At 36.7% G+C, this 20,590-nt stretch overlaps 1 protein-coding gene across 1 annotated transcript in view; it reads right to left on the reverse strand.

Moving 5' to 3' along the window:
• Nucleotides 1-20,590, reverse strand: part of pard3ba (par-3 family cell polarity regulator beta a) — a 167,588-nt gene that overhangs the window by 16,735 nt on the left and 130,263 nt on the right. The window contains exons 19-22 of the mRNA XM_056258696.1: nt 20,076-20,117; nt 19,657-19,761; nt 19,122-19,391; nt 10,350-10,458 (exon numbers count right to left, since the gene is read on the reverse strand). Coding sequence (XP_056114671.1) covers nt 10,350-10,458; nt 19,122-19,391; nt 19,657-19,761; nt 20,076-20,117 — 526 coding nt within the window. The remainder of the gene's footprint in view (nt 1-10,349; nt 10,459-19,121; nt 19,392-19,656; nt 19,762-20,075; nt 20,118-20,590) is intronic.

A 20,590-nucleotide genomic window follows, 5' to 3' on the forward strand; every position in this document is an offset into this window, starting at 1 on the left:
ACCTGTGCGGCCATGCGCACTTTACCTTTTTTTTTTTTTTTTTTTTTCACCAATTCGGGGGTGGCAATTGCTTGAATGCTGGGTTCATTATTATTATTCATATATATAAAAAAAAAACACAACAACTAGAAAAACACAACTAATTCTTTGCAGGTTCCCTATTAGCATTGAGTTTAAATCCAAAATATTGCCAAATACGCGCTTTTACATTTCGCTTTGGAACCAAATCTTCCGCCATTGTCTTGTCAGTCAGCTCCTCACTCTCGTGACGAATGAAATCTGACTCCTGCTGCAACACTCGTTCGGCTCGCACTGCATTGAGCAGACAAGTTCAGTTTTTAATTGTAGTGTCTGTTCTCTAACTGAACTAAATAATTTTTATTACAATAAAACAATCTGAACGACGGTGGGGGCGGTGCCACAGTGGGCAAGTGATGTAACCAGTGTAACACAGACTATCGCAGCAAGGCTAATATATATATATTGGACATACACGCACTACACGCAAACTTATAGCGGGTGCCAATACCAATTTAAAGTCCTCAGTAACTTTTGTTCTTTATCATTACTTTATCATTACTTTTTGGTAATTAGATTCCATTGATCTGGGCGCAGAGTCAAACTCCATTCCAGAGGGAATTGGCAGTCTGGACTCAAGTGAAGTTTTGTGGTTGGACTCCAACAGGACTCAAACTTAGCATGTTTCTCAACAAACAAACTTGTTTGCCACAAGAAACTCAAGCTGTGAGTGACGTCCCTGAAAACTCAGCTGTGCTTCGTCACTTGTTCAGCGGAGTATGTGTGGACCACTGTGGGCTGAAACTTCACCAGACAGATTCTTTTTTTTACATCACAGTTACACAAACAATTAAAACAGCCTGGCACTATATTAAAATAAATAACTTGTGCACTTCATTAGAGCAAAGTTTATCAGATACAAAAAAAAAAAACTACTTAAACTTTTAGAGTACTCACAGACTGATAGAAATGTTTAAAATGTCACCAAATAATGCTTACCGGTACATAAATGTATATACTTTTCCTTACATTTAAAAAAATAACTTTCATTTTATAAAGAAGCAGCACTTCATTTCCTAGAATGCCATTACCTATTAAATTCCACTTCTTGTAATTCCAATTCAGTTTCCTGGGTTAAAAGCCAATATTAAAAAACCTATTGTGAAGCCGCTTGAAGGTTGCAGACTTAAGTGAGTCTTTATTTGAATGAATCATCTAATCAACACAATATTGGTTTAAGTAGGACTCCTTCAGTTCGTAAGGCCTCGGTTCACTTCACTCTGTAAAAGACATTGCAAGTTAAACAAGCTACATTGGTCAAACTTTCCACAAAGCCGGCACCATACTCCACCTCAATGCTAAAACAAACACTCCTTAAACATGCCGTGATCCTATCGCTTGTTGATTCTCTCCCTGGAGTCTCTGTGGCCGCGGTGTGTGTGTGCAGTGTTCTGATCTTTGATGTAGTGCTGCTATTGCCCGGTGCCCTCTAACGTGCCCTGAAAAGCCATGGTCATGCCGCCCAGACGGCCCAGGCTTGTTAGCAGCAGATGGTGGAACCATTTTGAGAGGGTAATTTACACACAAGGCTGTAGGAGGCTGGTCATGACCTCCGCATGTATGGAGCCAACCCAGAGAAAGGGAGGTGCTTTTGCGGTCTAGTACTGGAGTGATGTGTTGTCCTCTGTACGACGTGCACGTGGATTGTTGTGGATGATACTAGCATTTCTTTTTTTTTTTTTAAATGGCACAAATACATGGGCTATTTTTGTCCTTTTCACATCAGCATCGACAACTGAATTTTCATACACTGAAACTTCAAGAGGCGTCCAAAAGTGCTGATTTGTCATAACTCTGGAACTGTTCCAATTCTATGATTCTATGGTCCAATGCTATTTACATTTTATGTTTATATTATATATTTAAAGCAACACCAAGGAACTTTTCCTCTGCGGTCGCCCTACAGGTTGGAAGCGGAATTGTCCATTACCGCTGTCGTAAATAATTTAGCCTACCGCAGCCTACTGTCGCACGCGCACGCTCGCTGTTTATCCAGCACCGGCTTTGGAATCAACAATGGCCACAGACAATTTGAGGAAGTGGTGGGGGAAGTGACGTATGCCGTAAACGTAAAGCAGTCGAATTTTGTAGTTCTTTTTGTGCTCGGGTTACTACCCGAAACCCGAAGTTACATAGTGCAAGTAAAAGCGATACAGACCCCGTCAGGCTATGGCAGACGTGTCATTTAACCTATTGTAAGTCGATGGAAATATATTATGAAGGTTGAAAAACTACATAGTGTTACTTTAAGTATATAATATAATAAAATTAGGGCTATCAAACAATTAATCACGATTAATCGCATCCAAAATAAAAGTTTGTGTTTACATAATATATGTGTGTGTAGTGTGTATAATTATTTTTAATACATAAATACCCACACATGCATGTGTATTTAAGAAATATTTGCATGTATATACTGTATATAGCCTGAATGTAGCCTATATATAATGTATATTTTATATAAATATAAATTTTTTATATATGAATAACATTTTTCTGAAATATATACGTGTGTGCATTTATATACAAAATAATTATACACAGTACACACACATATATTATGTAAACACAATCTTTTATTTTGGATGCGATTAATCGCGATTAATCTTTTGACAGCCCTAAATAAAATATATTATATAATAATCCTAATATAACATTCTAATAAAGTACGCATTACTGAATGATCTAGTGTTTTTGACCGATCGGTTAAGTGATTCAATGACTCACTCATAAATACTTGCTTCGTTTCTGAGTGATTCAGAGTTTTTAAACAAATCAGATGAATGAGTCACGAGTCATTTGTCGACACCTACTGCCGTAGCTATGTAACCTGCAGAAAGATTCACTGTAAAATCCCACCACTAATACAAAACTGTATAAAAAAAACACATTTAGAAAATGTTAGGGAAGTGAAAACTATAAATGAGGCTTTTTATGAAAACATAGTAACCGTTTAAATTGCTATAATCAGCCACCAAAGTGCAAAACATGTTTAAGTCCAAATAAAGAATTCGGGACACAGTTATTATTCTGTCCTTGCTCATTCCTCCCCTGACTGCTCCCTCCCACCGCTCTTTTCTTTTTGTTTTAGTGGCTTCATTCAGATTCCTAACCAGTGTTTCCTGCCCTGAAACAAAGGCTAAGCCTCTGTGATATGAGTTGGCCTTCCTGCAAGGCTCGTCTTTGACCTACCAAAGAAGGTGTGACCTGCGTGCTAGAGCAAAGAAGAGTCAAGGCCTTTTGTTCCTCGTCCATCCCTGCCTTTCTCACTTTCTTTCACTCTTAATCTGTCTCTGAGCTCATGTTGATATGTTTTGACATCCCAGGCACCTGGTTTTAGGATTTTGGGATTATTTGTCGGTTCTGCAGAGAGCCACCTAGTCGCCGTCACTCAATCTTTTTACACTCCGCCGTCACGGCTGCCCGTCAAGCCGGTGTGTGTGTGTGTGTGTGTGTTTGGAGATGCAGATGCTGGCTTAATTAGACCTGACAGGGCCAGGATGCTCGTCTCAAGCTGTTCTGTTTCGAGGAAGAGAGGATAACAATCTGAATGACAACCGTCTTAATTTTCTATCTTCTCTCTCTCTCATTCGGTTACTTTTCTTTCAGTCTCTGCATCTGCCCTGTCTCTTCTCTATTCTCAGATTACTAAGGCATTCTGGGTAGTTGCTAGGATGTTTTAAGTGGTTACTAGGGCATTTTTGGTGATTGAAATGGTTTTCCAGGTAGTAGTTAGGGTGTTCTTTGTGGTTACTTACTGGACCAGAAGAGCCCAACCCAAACTCTGTATTGGTGCTTTTCCACTGCATGGCACGGCTCGGTACGCTTTGGTACAGCTCACTTTTGGGGGGATTTCTACTATGTACAGAACCTAGAATCTAGTAATTTAGTAATAATCTGCTCTATTGATATCGTTTGGGTCCCTCCTTCAATGTAAGCAAGAAGGCAAAACTAAAACCTCCCTTCGAGAAGCCACACAATTTGCTGTCCATTGCACAGTCTTTCAGGGGTTTGTTCAAACAACTACCCCTAAGTATGATAGTAACAGTGATGCTAGTCTTTGGAAACACCACTAATAATGTACTAATAATTATTCCTTCCATTGGTCAGAAACTCTCTACTGGTTCATCCCTACTTGTGCGGTATGAGATCATAGACGAGATCTGAAGAACAGACACACGCACACGCACACACTGTTACACACGAGACAGACACACACGAGACAGACTGAAGGTCTGTGAAAACCAGTCTGTAATCCAATTAAATTCTTCTGTTAATGAATCATACACCACAGTCCCTGCTGTGTGTGTGTGTGTGTGTGTGTGTGTGTGTGCGTCTACACCACATGCTAGTCCTTATGGTGGCCTGAACGTCCTTCTCCGTTTCTTCTGTTATTCTGACAGCAACTATTCATCCTTCTTCTATTCATTTCACATATTCATTCATATATTTCTGAGTAAACTGCCACTTCTCAATGAAGTAGTAAGTTAATTTACTACACGGACATTGTCAAAACCTTTATACTATGGATGATTTTTACAGTCAACATAAAACTACCAATCAGCTCTAAATATGACAATATATGGTTCAAGCAACTATTAACTTATAGTAATTGTATATACTACTGTATATATATATATATATATATATATATATATATATATATTACTGTTCAAAAGTTGGGGGTTGGCAAGATTTTTTAGTAATACTTTACAATAAGGTAGTTAATTACATTAATTTACATGAAGTAACAGTGAAGAATAGTTCTAAAGCATTTATTAATAGTTAATGTTAATTTTAACATGTAATAATACATTATTAAAATCACAAGTTGTATCTGTTAACATTAGTTAATGGACCTGAGCTGATATGAACTAACAATGAACAGTTGTATTTTTATGAGATAACGTTAACAAATATTAACAGATACTGTAACAAATGTATTGCTCATTATTAGATAACATTACTTAATGCATTAACTAAAGCTAACTAATGGAACCTTTTTATGTTTTTGAAAAAGTGTTATGCTCACCAAGACTGCATTTATTTGATAAAAAATACAGTTAAATCAGTAATATTATGAAATATTATTTCTATTATACATTTTCTATTTGAATACATTTTAAAATGTCATTTATTCCTGGGATCAAAGCTAATTTTCAGCATCATTACTCCAGTCTTCAGTGTCACATGATCCTTCAGAAATCATTCTAATATGCTGATTTGATGCTCAAGAAACATTTCTGATTATTATTATCAATGTTGAAAACAGTTGTGCTGCTTAATATTTCTGTGGAATCCATGATTTGAGGATTCTTTGATGAATAGAAATTTCTAAAGAACAGGATTAATTTGAAATAGAATCTTTTGAAGCATTAAACACATTTTTTACTGTCAATTCCAAACAATTGAATGCATCCTTGCTGAATACAAGTATTAACTTCCTAAAAAAAAAAAAACTTTCAGTAATGTAAATTATTTGTGTATTAATATTAAAGTGTAGGAAGACTGATTTGATAATGTTTCATGGAAGTGCCATTTAGCAAAGTAAATAAAATATGATTTGATTCTAATTAAATGTTTAATGCTGGCCGGAAATATGATCTTAATAGGAGTAAATTGTGTAACGTTATTCACAGAAATTTTATCATGGCAAGTTGTTCAAACCAAATTTAAGTTGGCTGGCGGCAAAACAGAATGCAATCTCACCAACTAGTAACACTGTTAATGGTTGTTAATCAGTACACCATTCATTAGAACAACTGTGGTGTAAATTTGCTTCAATGCATCCAAATGAAAGGTTAGTCTATTGCCAACTCTAACCTATCATTTAACAAACAATGCAAGAAAAACTATTTTTCATGCAACATCGGACACTAGATACGTCACTTTCTTTCCAGCATTAGAGCTTCTATTTTCTCTCTCAGTCGTTCCTGGAAAGTCTCAATGAAGTTGTTTTTTCCAGCAGATGTGTGTAATCATATAAACTATAATTGTAAACTTTGCCGAGCCCTGGACACAACCCTCAATCTCTCGAAAATGAAGTGCTGGACATCTGGGTGGACGCGAGCATGGCTCCGGGCGCTGAAATGACAGAGTTCAGGGCTCCGATAAGTGCTTCTGAAAAAAGCCTTCGTTCCAATTTAGATTGAGTTTTTGTTTTAAAGTGCCCCAGAAGAGAACGGCTGACAGTCACCCTTGCCATTTTTAAACCATGTGATTTCTAGAAGGGATTTGAGCGAAATTGTCAATTTTCTCATCTCTGTGGTTCTGTCTGGCTTTTCCCCTTCTTTTCCTACTGTTTCAGCATATTTTTTCTCATATTTTTGATGCATAATAAATCTCATGTCTCATCTTCATAACATCTTGTTGGATGCCCCCATTTGTCATTTATTATTTTATTTTTACACAAGGAGCAGATAGTGCACAAATCTTGAAAGGCAACGAGCTGAGCAAGTTTTCTCAATACTATTTTAACACAAAGGAATAGTTCACCCAAAAATGAAAATTCTGTCACTTCAAATCTGTATGATTTTTTCTCGTATTTAGAACACAAAAGGAGATATTTTGAAAGATATTGGGTCAAAACAACATTGGACCCCATTGACTTTTACTGTATGGACAAAAAAAGCATTGTTATTGTTAACTAAAACAAATCCAAATTGTTTTGTTTTTGGTAATTTAAATAAAGAAGAAATAAAATATTAGATGAAAACGTATACTTTAAGTATACTTTAACTTATATATTAGATGATTAAACTTATAAATCTTATTAAAAAAAAATGGAAATGTTGCCCCTGGCAAATAACTGAAATAAAATAAGAAATAAAATTATTAAAACTAAAACTGAAATAAATATAGCTATATATAAATAAGTTAGAAACTCAAATTTAAACTAAAATGAAAATGAAAACAGAAATTATAAAAATAAAAGCTAATTCAAAATATTAATAAAATGTATAATAGTATATAAATTATACTAAAATAACACTGGTTTGAAGTGACATGATTCATCTTAAAAAATAATGAATAATAAACAAATACAAAATAAATAAATTACAAAAGGCATGCAGTTCTATGCAATTGTCAATTGTTTTGGTTGAATTAACAGTAGAGAATATTAAAATGGCTGTGGAAGGATCTTGCCATAATCTTAGTGCCCGTCTCATATTTATGAGTGAAAAGAGAGCATTAATGCTAACACTTGTCTCTGAGCATCATCACCATGAACGACAGACTCTCATAATGCAGTGGGAAGAACCACCGAACGAGACTAACGCATTGATCAGACGGCGAGATGCGCATATCTTTCTTCCTTAATGACCCAAAGAGTTATTTATTAATACCGTTTTAGTTATGTATTAAGCAAGACACGTCTGGTGCTGGGAGTTTATGGGTGATAAACAGCCCTCGGTTTGCACATTAAGACCAAGACGATAATAAGACGTGCTGCTGTCATAGGGATGAAAAACAAAACCATGACGGGAAGCTGGGAGGATTATTGCAGCTGAATTTGCATGTGTGCCCAGCGGTGCGGCGTGTAGGTGCGGGATGTCAAGGGATGGGTCAGCTCACTTAAAGCTCTGGGCAATGCAGACGCCTCACCACACACACACACACACACACACACACACACACACCCACGCACACACCCACACAAACTACTACCTAGAGAACAAGCCAACTAGACAACATCAGGATCTAAAAATACATCTGGGTTCATACAGTATGCATGCAGAAGACCATACCACGAATATCGTAAGCCTTCAATTTTAAAGCAAACCTCCTCCAAAAAAAGACACAAAGGGGTTGAAAAAGAAAGGTGGGGATATATGGAAATAAGTGGTTGCAATATAGTTTTCAGGGCAGATCAGAAGAGAAACTGACTTGATTAAAGGGTGAAAAAGCAACTCAAATTTGAGTTTGGAGTTCATAAAGTTGCAGGAGAATACACACACACACACACACACACAATCTCATTTTAACACAATCACCTTTGACAATGCACTTTTGAAAGTGGCCCTCAATGTACAAAACAGGGCTTGAAACCCTAAAAAAAAATTAATTATTTTCTGACAAAGACTGCGGAATGGAGGATCATGACCTTTAGAAAATATAAACAGAAATAAAATCTATATTATTTGTTTCTGACGTCTGGAGTTTTTTCAACCCTGTTACCAAAATCTGGGACAAAAAAAAAAAAAACATCTGGAAAAAAACCCTAGAGTAATTTTGTTCTTTTTCTAGCAGTAAACAAAAATAACAAAATAAAAATAGCTTCAATTATATAAAAATTTAATTAATTGTGTAATACAAATAATTATATATATACAATATACACTCACCGGCCACTTTATTAGGTACCCCATGCTAGTAACGGGTTGGACCCCCTTTTGCCTTCAGAACTGCCTCAATTCTTCGTGGCATAGATTCAACAAGGTGCTGGAAGCATTCCTCAGGGAGTTTGGTCCATATTGACATGATGGCATCACACAGTTGCCGCAGATTTGTCGGCTGCACATCCATGATGCGAATCTCCCGTTCCACCACATCCCAAAGATGCTCTATTGGGTTGAGATCTGGTGACTGTGGAGGCCATTTTAGTACAGTGAACTCATTGTCATGTTCAAGAAACCAATTTGAAATGATTAGAGCTTTGTGACATGGTGGAAGTAGCCATCAGAGGATGGGTACATGGTGGCCATAAAGGGATGGACATGGTCAGAAACAATGCTCAGGTAGGCCGTGGCATTTAAACGATGCCCAATTGGCACTAAGGGGCCTAAAGTGTGCCAGGAAAACATCCCCCACACCATTACACCACCACCACCAGCCTGCACAGTGGTAACAAGGCATGATGGTTCCATGTTCTCATTCTGTTTACGCCAAATTCTGACTCTAACATCTGAATGTCTCAACAGAAATCGAGACTCATCAGACCAGGCAACATTTTTCCAGTCTTCAACTGTTCAATTTTGGTGAGCTCTTGCAAATTGTAGCCTCTTTTTCCTATTTGTAGTGGAGATGAGTGGTACCCGGTGGAGTCTTCTGCTGTTGTAGCCCATCCGCCTCAAGGTTGTGCGTGTTGTGGCTTCACAAATGCTTTGCTGCATACCTCGGTTGTAACGAGTGGTTATTTCAGTCACTGTTGCCCTTCTATCAGCTCAAACCAGTCTGGCCATTCTCCTCTGACCTCTGGCATCAACAAGGCATTTCCGCCCACAGAACTGCCGCTCACTGGATGTTTTTTCTTTTTCGGACTATTCTCTGTAAACCCTAGAGATGGTTGTGCCTGAAAATCCCAGTAGATTAGCAGTTTCTGAAATACTCAGACCAGCCCTTCTGGCACCAACAATCATGCCACGTTCAAAGTCACTCAAATCACCTTTCTTCCCCATACTGATGCTCGGTTTGAACTGCAGGAGATTGTCTTGACCATGTCTACATGCCTAAATGCACTGAGTTGCCGCCATGTGATTGGCTGCTTAGAAATTAAGTGTTAACGAGCAGTTGGACAGGTGTACCTAATAAAGTGGCCGGTGAGTGTATGTATTTATAATAAATATAAAATAGTATAAAAATAAATAGAAATACATACATTTATAAAATGTAATAAGTAATAATTAAGATAAATAATTGAATGCATATAAAATAATAAATAAATAAATAAATATACAAATATTTATCAAATTAAGTAATCAATAAAGTAATGATTAACAGCCTAAATGATGCTGTCATTCAGCCGAATATAGATAGTTTGGAATCAAATGTTAGTCTGTAGATATTAATAAACTTTAATTACTCATAAATTAAAGGAAAACATCCGTTTGATATTACAACAACTTTGGTATGCTGGATGACAAATGCAGTCAACACTACAATTTGTGTGAATAAAAAAAAGAGCAAGTGGAATGGGATGATTTACCCATCATGCTTTAGAAAGGGTCCAAATGATGGAACTTTCCTATTTTATGGGATGTTCCATTTTTTTTAATAATATATATGACGTTAGGTTTGTAGTACTGGGGAAAAAAAATCAATAATTATAAACAATCATATTATAATATGTATTCCAGTGAAGAGGAAGACAGTGAGCGGGTCCTGTGTCTAAGCAGATGAACAGATTAGTCGGATTACTTTAGATTTGGCTTGAAACACACCACAAGATGAACCCTGATAATCTGAGCTTTGAATCAGTGCCTGAGAAACCAGCCAGACTTCAGTCTGTCACTTCCTGAAAGAAAGCAAGAGAGCACACATGCACTCACTCGTGAAGGGTCGTACTCCTGGCGTCTTCGGTTGCTCAGGTCTTCATAGGACGGAGCTGGTCTCGCCTTCTGAAGCTGATTTCGGATTTGCTGCAGTCGTTCTTCATTACTGCAACATGAAGACAGAGAAACGAGACAGACTCCCATCAACCACCCTGGAAAACATCTTCACAAATCTAGGCAATGACCTCACAGATAATCAGATCAATATACTGCAATCGGTAACACTTTATTTGACAGTTTGTGTACTTGTGTATTTACCCAAAAAGTTATATAAGGTAACTACATGGGTTAAGGTTTAGGGGTAGTGCGTAGATATAACCCAGTTATTGTAATTGCTTTAATAAGTACGTGGAACAACACTGTAAAATAAAGAGCTTCCCTGCAATCAATCACAATAAAAAGAAAGTCCATCAGATGAAAATGTAAACAAGTAAAGTAAGGGGAAATCTAGAAGCACATAAAAGTCACCACAGCAAATACAGTAATCATTCATATCACAGTAAATCTGTCTCATCCTCACGTTTAAAAAGTGTTTGACTTGAGGCCAAAGTTAATGTGCAATTCTGTTTGTCAGATTCCCAACTCAAATGCAGTGAAAATAAACTGCACTTGATGTAAAATTCAGTGTATTAAATTATCCATCTGTGAGCTCCATAAACACACATGTAACCTAAGGGCATGTATTGATTCAAAGCAGAACTAGCATTATAAAATCAACCATTTAAACAGCTTCAACTTTCTCTGCAAATTCATGTTAAAGCACCTCAAACCATAACACATTTAATGTATTATACATTAATAATATATAGTTTCAATTCAATATGCAATTATTATTGAATATTTATATTATTAATTATGTATTATTATTAAATCTAAACAAATAAATATAACTGACTTACACTGAAAGCAGGGCTATGATGCATGTCCAATTTTGTATTTACATTGGACTTACACACACACTACAAATGTATAACTTTCTAGAAACTACATCCACAGATGTTGCCAACTTCAAAATAATTGAAAATACTAGAGGCAGCGATCTATGGCACTCCAGCAGCTGGTGGAGGACACGCGGAGAGGGAACGGCATCCATTATCTAATCCCAAAGAACGCAATTAGAGCTGCCATTTTGATTGAGAGTCCACATGACCCTCTGAATGAGAAACACTATCAATGTTTAATTAGCTCCCGTCAAGCATGTATGCATCATATTCATATTATTTACAGGACTGGAGCAGACCTGGAGTGCTTTAGAGGGAGACGGCTGAATATAGCACACAGAAATACTGCAAAAAAAAATACATGGATGCTTAAACACACACATACACGTACAAATGAGAGCGCGTCTGAAGGCCGGCTGTCATCACCAGTTCGTTTGGTGTGTTATGATAGCGGTACCGCTCAAACCGTAGAAAGGCCGGAGATATTACCTTTCCTTCTTTGAGACAGAATTAGACAAAGAGCAATCTGAGATCATCATCACCGACCGTGTCTGTTTCCTGCTGTGTTTTACCTGTTTATGTTACATTTGATTAAAGCTAAGTAGCGCTTGTGTTGAGCAACAGAAAGCAACGCTACCTATGAGCATGTGCACGATCTAGTCGTGAATTATGTGAGCGATTTTCCTACCCTCCTCACATCAAATCATCTCAAAAGTTTTGGTTAGAAAAAATTTTTTTTTACATATTACAAAATATTTTATATTTATTTATATGAAAACATATTTATTTATATATAAGTAAAATTTTCAAATATTCATTCAATTCACATCTGAAATGTTGTGCTGTGATAACACTTTTTTATTTTCCAAAATCAAACAAATCATTAAAGTATCCAAACTTCTTTTATTTTGAGAGAGAGAGAGAGAGAGAGAGAGAGAGAGAGACTGGATTTTTTTTAATTGGTTGTGTTGTCAATAGTTTTGATGGAACAAATTGTTTGTGAATATTTTATATTTCTCTGTTTGCTTTTTTTGTGTCAAATTGGGCTTATTGGTATAAACAGGCCTCTTCCCAAATTCTGATTGGGTAAGCCACGTTTGAAGCTGCTGTAAAATAGCAGATAAACTGTGATTGCACTATTTTTTTTTATTTTTCTTTAGGATTCTTAGATGAATAGAAAGTTCAAAAGATCAGCATGTATCTGACATATAATCTTTTGTAACACTGAGAGTGTAAGCCTTGCCTATCTAAATATTCAAGTGCAAGAAGACACAAAAGGGAACTCAATTTGTTACTCAGTATCATTATATTGGATCCGTGCTTTAGGTCTTAAAGTAACAGCAGCCTAATTGTCCTGCTCTTTTCTCCATTTGTAATGTTCATAAAACAACAAAGGACAAAGAAAAAAAAATCACTAACTGCTCTCGACGGAATAAACTTTTGTAACTTTAATAAGGATTAATCTGTTTAATTTATACAGTGAAAACTATATTTACATTTATAGCCTAAATGTATTTGTTAGGCTAGTAGTTTTAGCTGTGGTATCAAAATTAATTAAGATTTGTATCTAAAATGTTGGTGTCATAACTGTCTGTTTTTGCAAAAACAGTTTCATGGTCAAATATTTAAGTCACCGGCCATTGGCAAGTGTGGCAAAAAGTTAGTTTTAGGCCCTGTCTGACAAGGAATGCTGGTCTTGGATCAGTTCTCACTGACTAATGAATATGATTATAGATGGGGGAATTAATCCACAATCTGACTGTGAAGCTGTCAACAAATGGAGCCTGGACAGCCAAATAATCCCTGAATTAATAGATATTGACATACAGGTAATGCTAGAAACCGTGACGCACTTCTCTCCGCTTCTCCGTTCATTTCATCTCTATACCTCTATCTTATTTCTGCAGGACGTGTTTTATAATGAGATCTGACAACAGGCTGCCATCTTTTCCAGCTGGACGCCACCACACAGGCCTGTAATCAGAAGTGACACCCTCTTCTAAACACACCTGCCATCGAGGTCTTAATGAATATGTCCACTCCTCAATTATACAGTCTTGCTCTGTCGGGATAGGGCTGTCAGAGATGTGTGTGGCCACAGGGATCAGCACAGGAAATGCTCATGGAAATGAGAAATGAATATCTTTCCATCTATTTCGAGTTTGATTAATTGGATAAACATCTTGAAAACATAGTTATAAGTTTCAGGATTATAGTTAAACTACTAACCAACTTTAGTTTTCCCCTTACACACATGTACCATTTCAGGCCAAAAAGTCTAAGGGTGTATTCACACCTGCCTTGTTTGGTTCGATTGAATCGAACTCTAGTTCGTTTCCCCCTTTGGTGCGGACCTTTTGGGCAGGTGTGAATACAGCAATCAAACTCGGGTGCGGACCAAACAACCGAACCGAGACCCAGCTGAAGAGGTGGTCTCGGTACGGTTCCAAACGAACTCTGGTACGGTTCGTTTACGGTGTGAACATGAACCGACCCAATTGCAAGAAAGCACTGCGCCTTTGAGTTAACAGGCTTCCGTAGTCGGAGATTTTGGCTTAATGGTTTGTGTTATTGTTGTTCAAGTGCGAAAGAGAATGAATGAATGAGTGTGTGCATCAGGACATTCACATACAGAGCGTTCTCTTTAGTCTAATCGCGCATATGCAAAAAAAAGCTTTTGCAGTTCATATAATGTAACGATAGTTACAATACAAGGATGATGCTGCGTTAAACTGGACAAACTTAATCGCAAGCATTAACATTGACAGCACTTGCTAGCAGTATATACAATAAGAATCTCACTATTTGAATGTGTGAACATAGCCCCTCTCTATGAATGAAAACTTTATACCTTATCCGTCTTCTGCGCAGTTTCTTCATATTGCGTTTGTACAGAATAACACAAAATTAGTAAAATAACAAATATTGCAGTACGAAATATCTCCATGCTGAGCCTTTTTTGCACTTCCTGATTTCCCTACTTGAGAATCCTTGTCCAATGAATGGACGACCTTAGCACACGTGTGGTTTTGTTTACAAATTTTGGTTCACTTGCAAAAAGAGCAGTGTGAAAGCGAACCGTACCAAAAAAAAAAAAAAAAATTATTTGGTCCGGACCAAAGCAAGTGAACTATCGGACTTTCCTGGTGTGAATACACCCTAAATTATTGTTCCTACAACTAAACTGTAGTACATTTTCATTTGAAATCTAGGATTTGTTTTTCATATACATCATTTTTTAATACAACTACTACTTATTTTACTACAAAGTATTGTTGTTATTATTATTATTACCACTGCTTTATAGTGGTAATAATTTAAATTATTATTATTATTACCACTGCTTTATAGTGGTAATAATGATTTATATATATATATACATATATATATATATATATATATATATATATATATATATATATATATATATATATATATATATATATATATATATATATATATATATATATATATAAATCATATAATTATAAAATAAAATCTATATCTGTATCTTTTTAGACATGAAAATATATAATGTCATATATTAAACATTGAAAAACTGAAATAAAATTGTAAACTGAAGTAGACTTTCTTTTTTTTTTTCAACAAGACGCATTTGTATTATTGTTATTATTATATTTTAACTACATTTTCACCAGGAATCTATAGGAATTTCTAAGTCTGTCATAGCACTTGAAGATAAAGTAAAATAATTAAAATAAAATAAAGCAAGCTTGAAAGAGATGCCTCAATAATTTATAATAAGTAATCATTTATAATTTTCCAGTAGAAACAAGTATGGCGTTATGGTGGAAAGTAGTTACCAAGGTAAAAACAGATGGACAGTATGCTAACCGGTTTTGTGAGAGCTAAACCTTACTTCCAAAGCCTAATTTTACAGTACAATGTAGAAATACAAGCAATATGTCTACAGATCCATCTTAACAGTGTTTACTGCTCCGACGTGATGGAGAACAACACGGAAATGGAGGGAAGGCGTTAAGAAACAGCAGTTTCTTCACAGAATTAGAGTTGGCCAGAGTACACGGCTGGTGGGCCATTAGTTCGATTAAGCCCATTCCTCAGCGCTGGATGCGGTCCAGATATCTGGAGCTGGGGCCAGCTTTTCTGGCTGCCACTGACTCCGTGTCAGCATTTCTGCTGAAAAATGACCGTGCGGCGCTCAAACTCTCCCAAACAAGGAAAGCAAGGCTCTATTTTCCATGTTTGATCAGCACTAACATTTATTAGTCACATCTATTATGCACAAAATGCCAGCAAGAACAAAGGGCTGTTAGGAGCAGTCAGGCGACACACGCGAGATAGAATGGTAATTAAGTACCCTGCTAAAGTAGATGAGACATCAGCACTCGGAGAAAGCGAGACGGCGAGATGAGGAGGGGGTTTTCGCGGATCTGACTGACTGTTACTTTGTGGTTAATTGACCGTCTCTTTCCCGCTATCTTTCTCTCTTATTTGCTCTCTGACATGAAAATCGAGACTTGTGCGCACACACTCTAGAGATGGTTTCAATTCATAGGCCCAGGCGAGACATTTCTCACAGTTTCTTCTTTGATAAGACCCTGTGTAATCTACTCATATGGTCACATAAGTGAGTTCCACTTGTCAGACGATGACAGATTTTACTCTATGGTGACCCAACACGGGTGTTAGACTGTTCATCAAATGCCATTATAAGGACAATTTACACAAAAATTTAAATGATTGAAAAATTATCATTTACTCAACCTCAAAACTAAACTACAATAAACTGAATTAAAATATAGATAAAAGAACTGTAGTATAATGATATGTTTTTCAAATAAATACTTAATAAACATATATTTTTAAGTGCATTTTCATCAGAAAGCTGTGTATAAAATAGTGCTGTCAAATTGATTAATTGCATGTATGATTCATATATGTAGGAATTATGGTGTTGAGGCAGAAACATAGTTACCATGGTAACCATACTATCTATGTCATTTATCATCATGAAAATCATCTGGTTTTCTGTATTTATTTTAGTAAAAAAAAAAAGTAAGAACCCATTTCCCAAACTTGTATGAGCACTTCACAAAAAGTGTACCAGTACTCATAGTTTCTGCCAAAATAGAAAAGTTGCAGCAGTTTTTCACCACAATAAATCTGTGGTCTAGTTGGCTTTAGCCACCAGTAGCTATGTTTCCATCCACCTATTTTTATGTGCATTTTGGGATATTGCATAAAAAAACGGTGGATGGAAACAAATTCCCAAAATGCACATAAAAATTGTTTTATCAGATAAGAAAACATGCGCATAAACTATGATGGAAACACATTTACAGAGTAAATACCTCGATGCGCATCAAAAAAGTCATGTGACTTTGCGCGATTGATCGTCAAAGTGATTCGATATAATTATTCGGACTGCGTTCCCAGACAGGAGCATCCGCCTCCGAAAGCAAGATAACATGACCAGGTTTTGTCTGCGTGCTCTGAGGCGCAAATTATTTATTATATATGAAGTAAAATGCAAAATGGCTTCTCCTACTGCAGAAACCTATATTTTTGATATATGGCACCAGTTTATCAGGAAGTGACGATTTTGTTCGCTTCGTCTCGCTAGATGGAAACGGTGCTTTATTCCCAAATGTTTTATGCGATTTACATACATTTATTATAATTTTACAGTAGTACTACTGTAGTATATACACTCACCTAAAGGATTATTAGGAACACCAGTTCAATTTCTCATTAATGCAATTATCTAATCAACCAATCACATGGCAGTTGCTTCAATGCATTTAGGGGTGTGGTCCTGGACAAGACAATCTCCTGAACTCCAAACTGAATGTCGGAATGGGAAAGAAAGGTGATTTAAGCAATTTTGAGCGTGGCATGGTTGTTGGTGCCAGACGGGCCGGTCTGAGTATTTCACAATCTGCTCAGTTACTGGGATTTTCACGCACAACCATTTCTGGGGTTCACAAAGAATGGTGTGAAAAGGGAAAAACATCCAGTATGCGGCAGTCCTGTGGGCGAAAATGCCTTGTTGATGCTAGAGGTCAGAGGAGAATGGGCCGACTGATTCAAGCCGATAGAAGAGCAACTTTGACTGAAATAACCACTCGTTACAACCGAGGTATGCAGCAAAGCATTTGGCGTAAACAGAATAGAACATGGATCCATCATGCCTTGTTACCACTGTGCAGGCTGGTGGTGGTGGTGTAATGGTGTGGGGGATGTTTTCTTGGCACACTTTAGGGCCTTTAGTGCCAATTGGGCATGGTTTAAATGCCACGGCCTACCTGAGCATTGTTTCTGACCATGTCCATCCCTTTATGGCCACCATGTACCCATCCTCTGATGGCTACTTCCAGCAGGATAATGCACCATGTCACAAAGCTCGAATCATTTCAAATTGGTTTCTTGAACATGACATTGAGTTCACTGTACTAAAATGGCCCCCACAGTCACCAGATCTCAACCCAATAGAGCATCTTTGGGATGTGGTGGAACGGGAGCTTCGTGCCCTGGATGTGCATCCCACAAATCTCCATCAACTGCAAGATGCTATCCTATCAATATGGGCCAACATTTCTAAAGAATGCTTTCAGCACCTTGTTGAATCAATGGCACGTAGAATTAAGGCAGTTCTGAAGGCGAAAGGGGGTCAAACACAGTATTAGTATGGTGTTCCTAATAATCCTTTAGGTGAGTGTATATCGTACTTTGTCATTATCTATAAATATCATGGTATATTTATGAACAGGAAAAGTGGTGTGTAGCCTTGATAAGGTATCCAAATGTGTTTCTCAGTGTATTTCTCACAGCAACATGTACAAGAGCGAGTCTGTGAGTGTGATAGGATTACAGCTCTTCTGAGCTCGGTGGACAGCACACCGCAAGGAAGATAATCTTGTGCCAATCGATGGTAGGACTAGAGCAAGAATGAACACGGTCCCCACGGACACTGCAACACTCACGCATAATTACCGCCAGACAACAAATCAATGGGCTCTGTCGTTGAGACCACTCAACCCGGACTAAAAACTCACCAGTGAGACGTACATTCCCTCTGTATATACAGACTGTACAGCTACACAGTAAATCACAAATGACTCCACAGACCCGTCTGTCAATATTTCAGCTTGATTCCACTAAAAGGCCAAAGCGTTCGTTACCGATGTGCCTGGATTTTTGGTGTGTTGCATGTACAATGCCAAAGCAAAATGTTTTATGCTTTTGATAACGGGTTCAACAAGTACTAAAACTTCCATTGATTTCATTTTACTGAGTGACTATTGAGAGGAGTTTTTTTAACAGTGGATAACAGAGATAATAGGTTTGACCAATAAATGCTAATAAAAAAATTATTATTATAAAAAAATATAAAAAACTACAACAGTTAAACATCTAATTTAATAACATTTAATAATAATAATAATAATAATAAATAAAATAATAATTAACAATATTTCAAAATATGAGCATTAAATAATATTAGTATTAATAAAATATATATATATATATATATATATATATATATATATATATTATTGTGCATAATATGCATTATAAATATTTTAATCATAATAATAAGATATTAAACAAATTAAACTATTATTATTATTATTATTATTTTATTTGTTTACAGTTGTAGTCTAACAAATGTCTACTTATTATTGTGTCAAAACGGCAAAATAAAACAATTAAAATGATTCTGCTACTGGTTATCGGATACATAATCAGTACTGGTCACACACAAAACAAAACACACAATATTGCACAATATTTGTCATTTTATGCAAGGTATCCATAAAAATGTGTATAGACTGGTTCCCACCTGTCAGTCTTTGGAGGGGCGGCTCTTTGCTTGTTCACTTTTGCATAAAGGCCCTCTAGCTCCTCCTCATTGGGCGGCTCTCTGTTCGGGACGGGGACAGGGACAGGAGGCTGAGAGTAGTTGTGGGTGGGAGTCCCGGGTGGATACGGGGAGTGACTGGAAGCAGGGGGTTCTCTGAAATTGTTGATGCGAGCATAGTTGGGATCCAGGTCATCATCCTCGACGTCCGGGAAGGTGAAACGGTCAAGAGCAGGGCTATTCCTTTCACTCCTGTGGGATTAAAAACACACTCTTTACTAAATTCTTGGACACTAGAAATGTTAAACATCCAAAACACAGTTAAGCAAACATATATAATTGAGTTTAATTTTTTGCTGTACGAAGAGAACAACCAGTTATACCAATAGAGCAATTAACATTCAGAACTAGTTTAAGCGTTTCTACATCGGTACATTAGCATATTCTACTATTTTATCATTTAATTTTATGGGTTAAATAAAACATGTTACAATAATACTCTTAAAGGCTAACATACTTCGACTGAAACAGCTCAGGCTCACTCTTGTCCATCTCCTCTTCGCTCAAAGCGCCCAGTTGTTTAGCCTTAGATTTGGCTTTATCCTCTTTTTTCCTCCCAAACCTGGATGAGGGTTTAAAGAAAGTGAGGAGAGAAAGAAAGAACGAAAGAAGAAAGAAAGAAAGAGGGCATGGACACATAAAGAGAAAAAGGGAGGAAATGTTATGTTTTCATAATTTTGGTGACTCAACAGATTCCCTGCGCTTCCAAGTACCAAAGCAGAATTTTCTGTAGAAACTTTAATGATTGGTTCCCCATGTACCAGCCTGAAAACACAAACACACACGCCTGCAAAACCAAGCACATCAGTGCCCAGTGCCCAATGCCCTGTAGTGATTTTTCTAGCCCATTTCCACGCCAAACCTTCAAAAACTCACATATTCTTCTGCACTGATCTGAGGTCAGGCGGGGTCTCCTTGCTGACAGGCAGATAAAGACAGAAGAGGAAAAGGTTATATCCAGAATAAAGCTAATAATGAGAGAGAGTGGGTGAGATGATCACACGGACTCAGGAGAGTGACGCCGTAATGAAACATCAGTGTCAGGTATAAAAAGAAGGCGCTTCTGGTTCACTAACTGGGTGATCATTGTGAAACTCGTGAATAGGTGCTTAGTAATGATCATTATTCTTCTTAAACGTTAAAATCCAAATAATCAAATGATATACAACCCAACAAGAATAATGTCCAAGGTAAAGTATTTTGCAAATGGTTGTTGATGGGTGAATCTCAAAATAGAAGTCATATTTCACAATAAAATCAAAAGAAAAGAAAAAGGAAATAATATTTTATTATAGGAACATTTCTTGCATTGTGATATTCTTTTCATGACATTTAAGCACATTTACATCCAATAAATATACATAAATAAATAGATAAATAAATAAATACAT

This window comes from Rhinichthys klamathensis, unplaced genomic scaffold (assembly GCF_029890125.1).
Source record: "Rhinichthys klamathensis goyatoka isolate OS25496 unplaced genomic scaffold, OSU_Roscu_1.1 h1tg000157l_1, whole genome shotgun sequence".
Taxonomy (NCBI): Eukaryota; Metazoa; Chordata; class Actinopteri; order Cypriniformes; family Leuciscidae; genus Rhinichthys; species Rhinichthys klamathensis.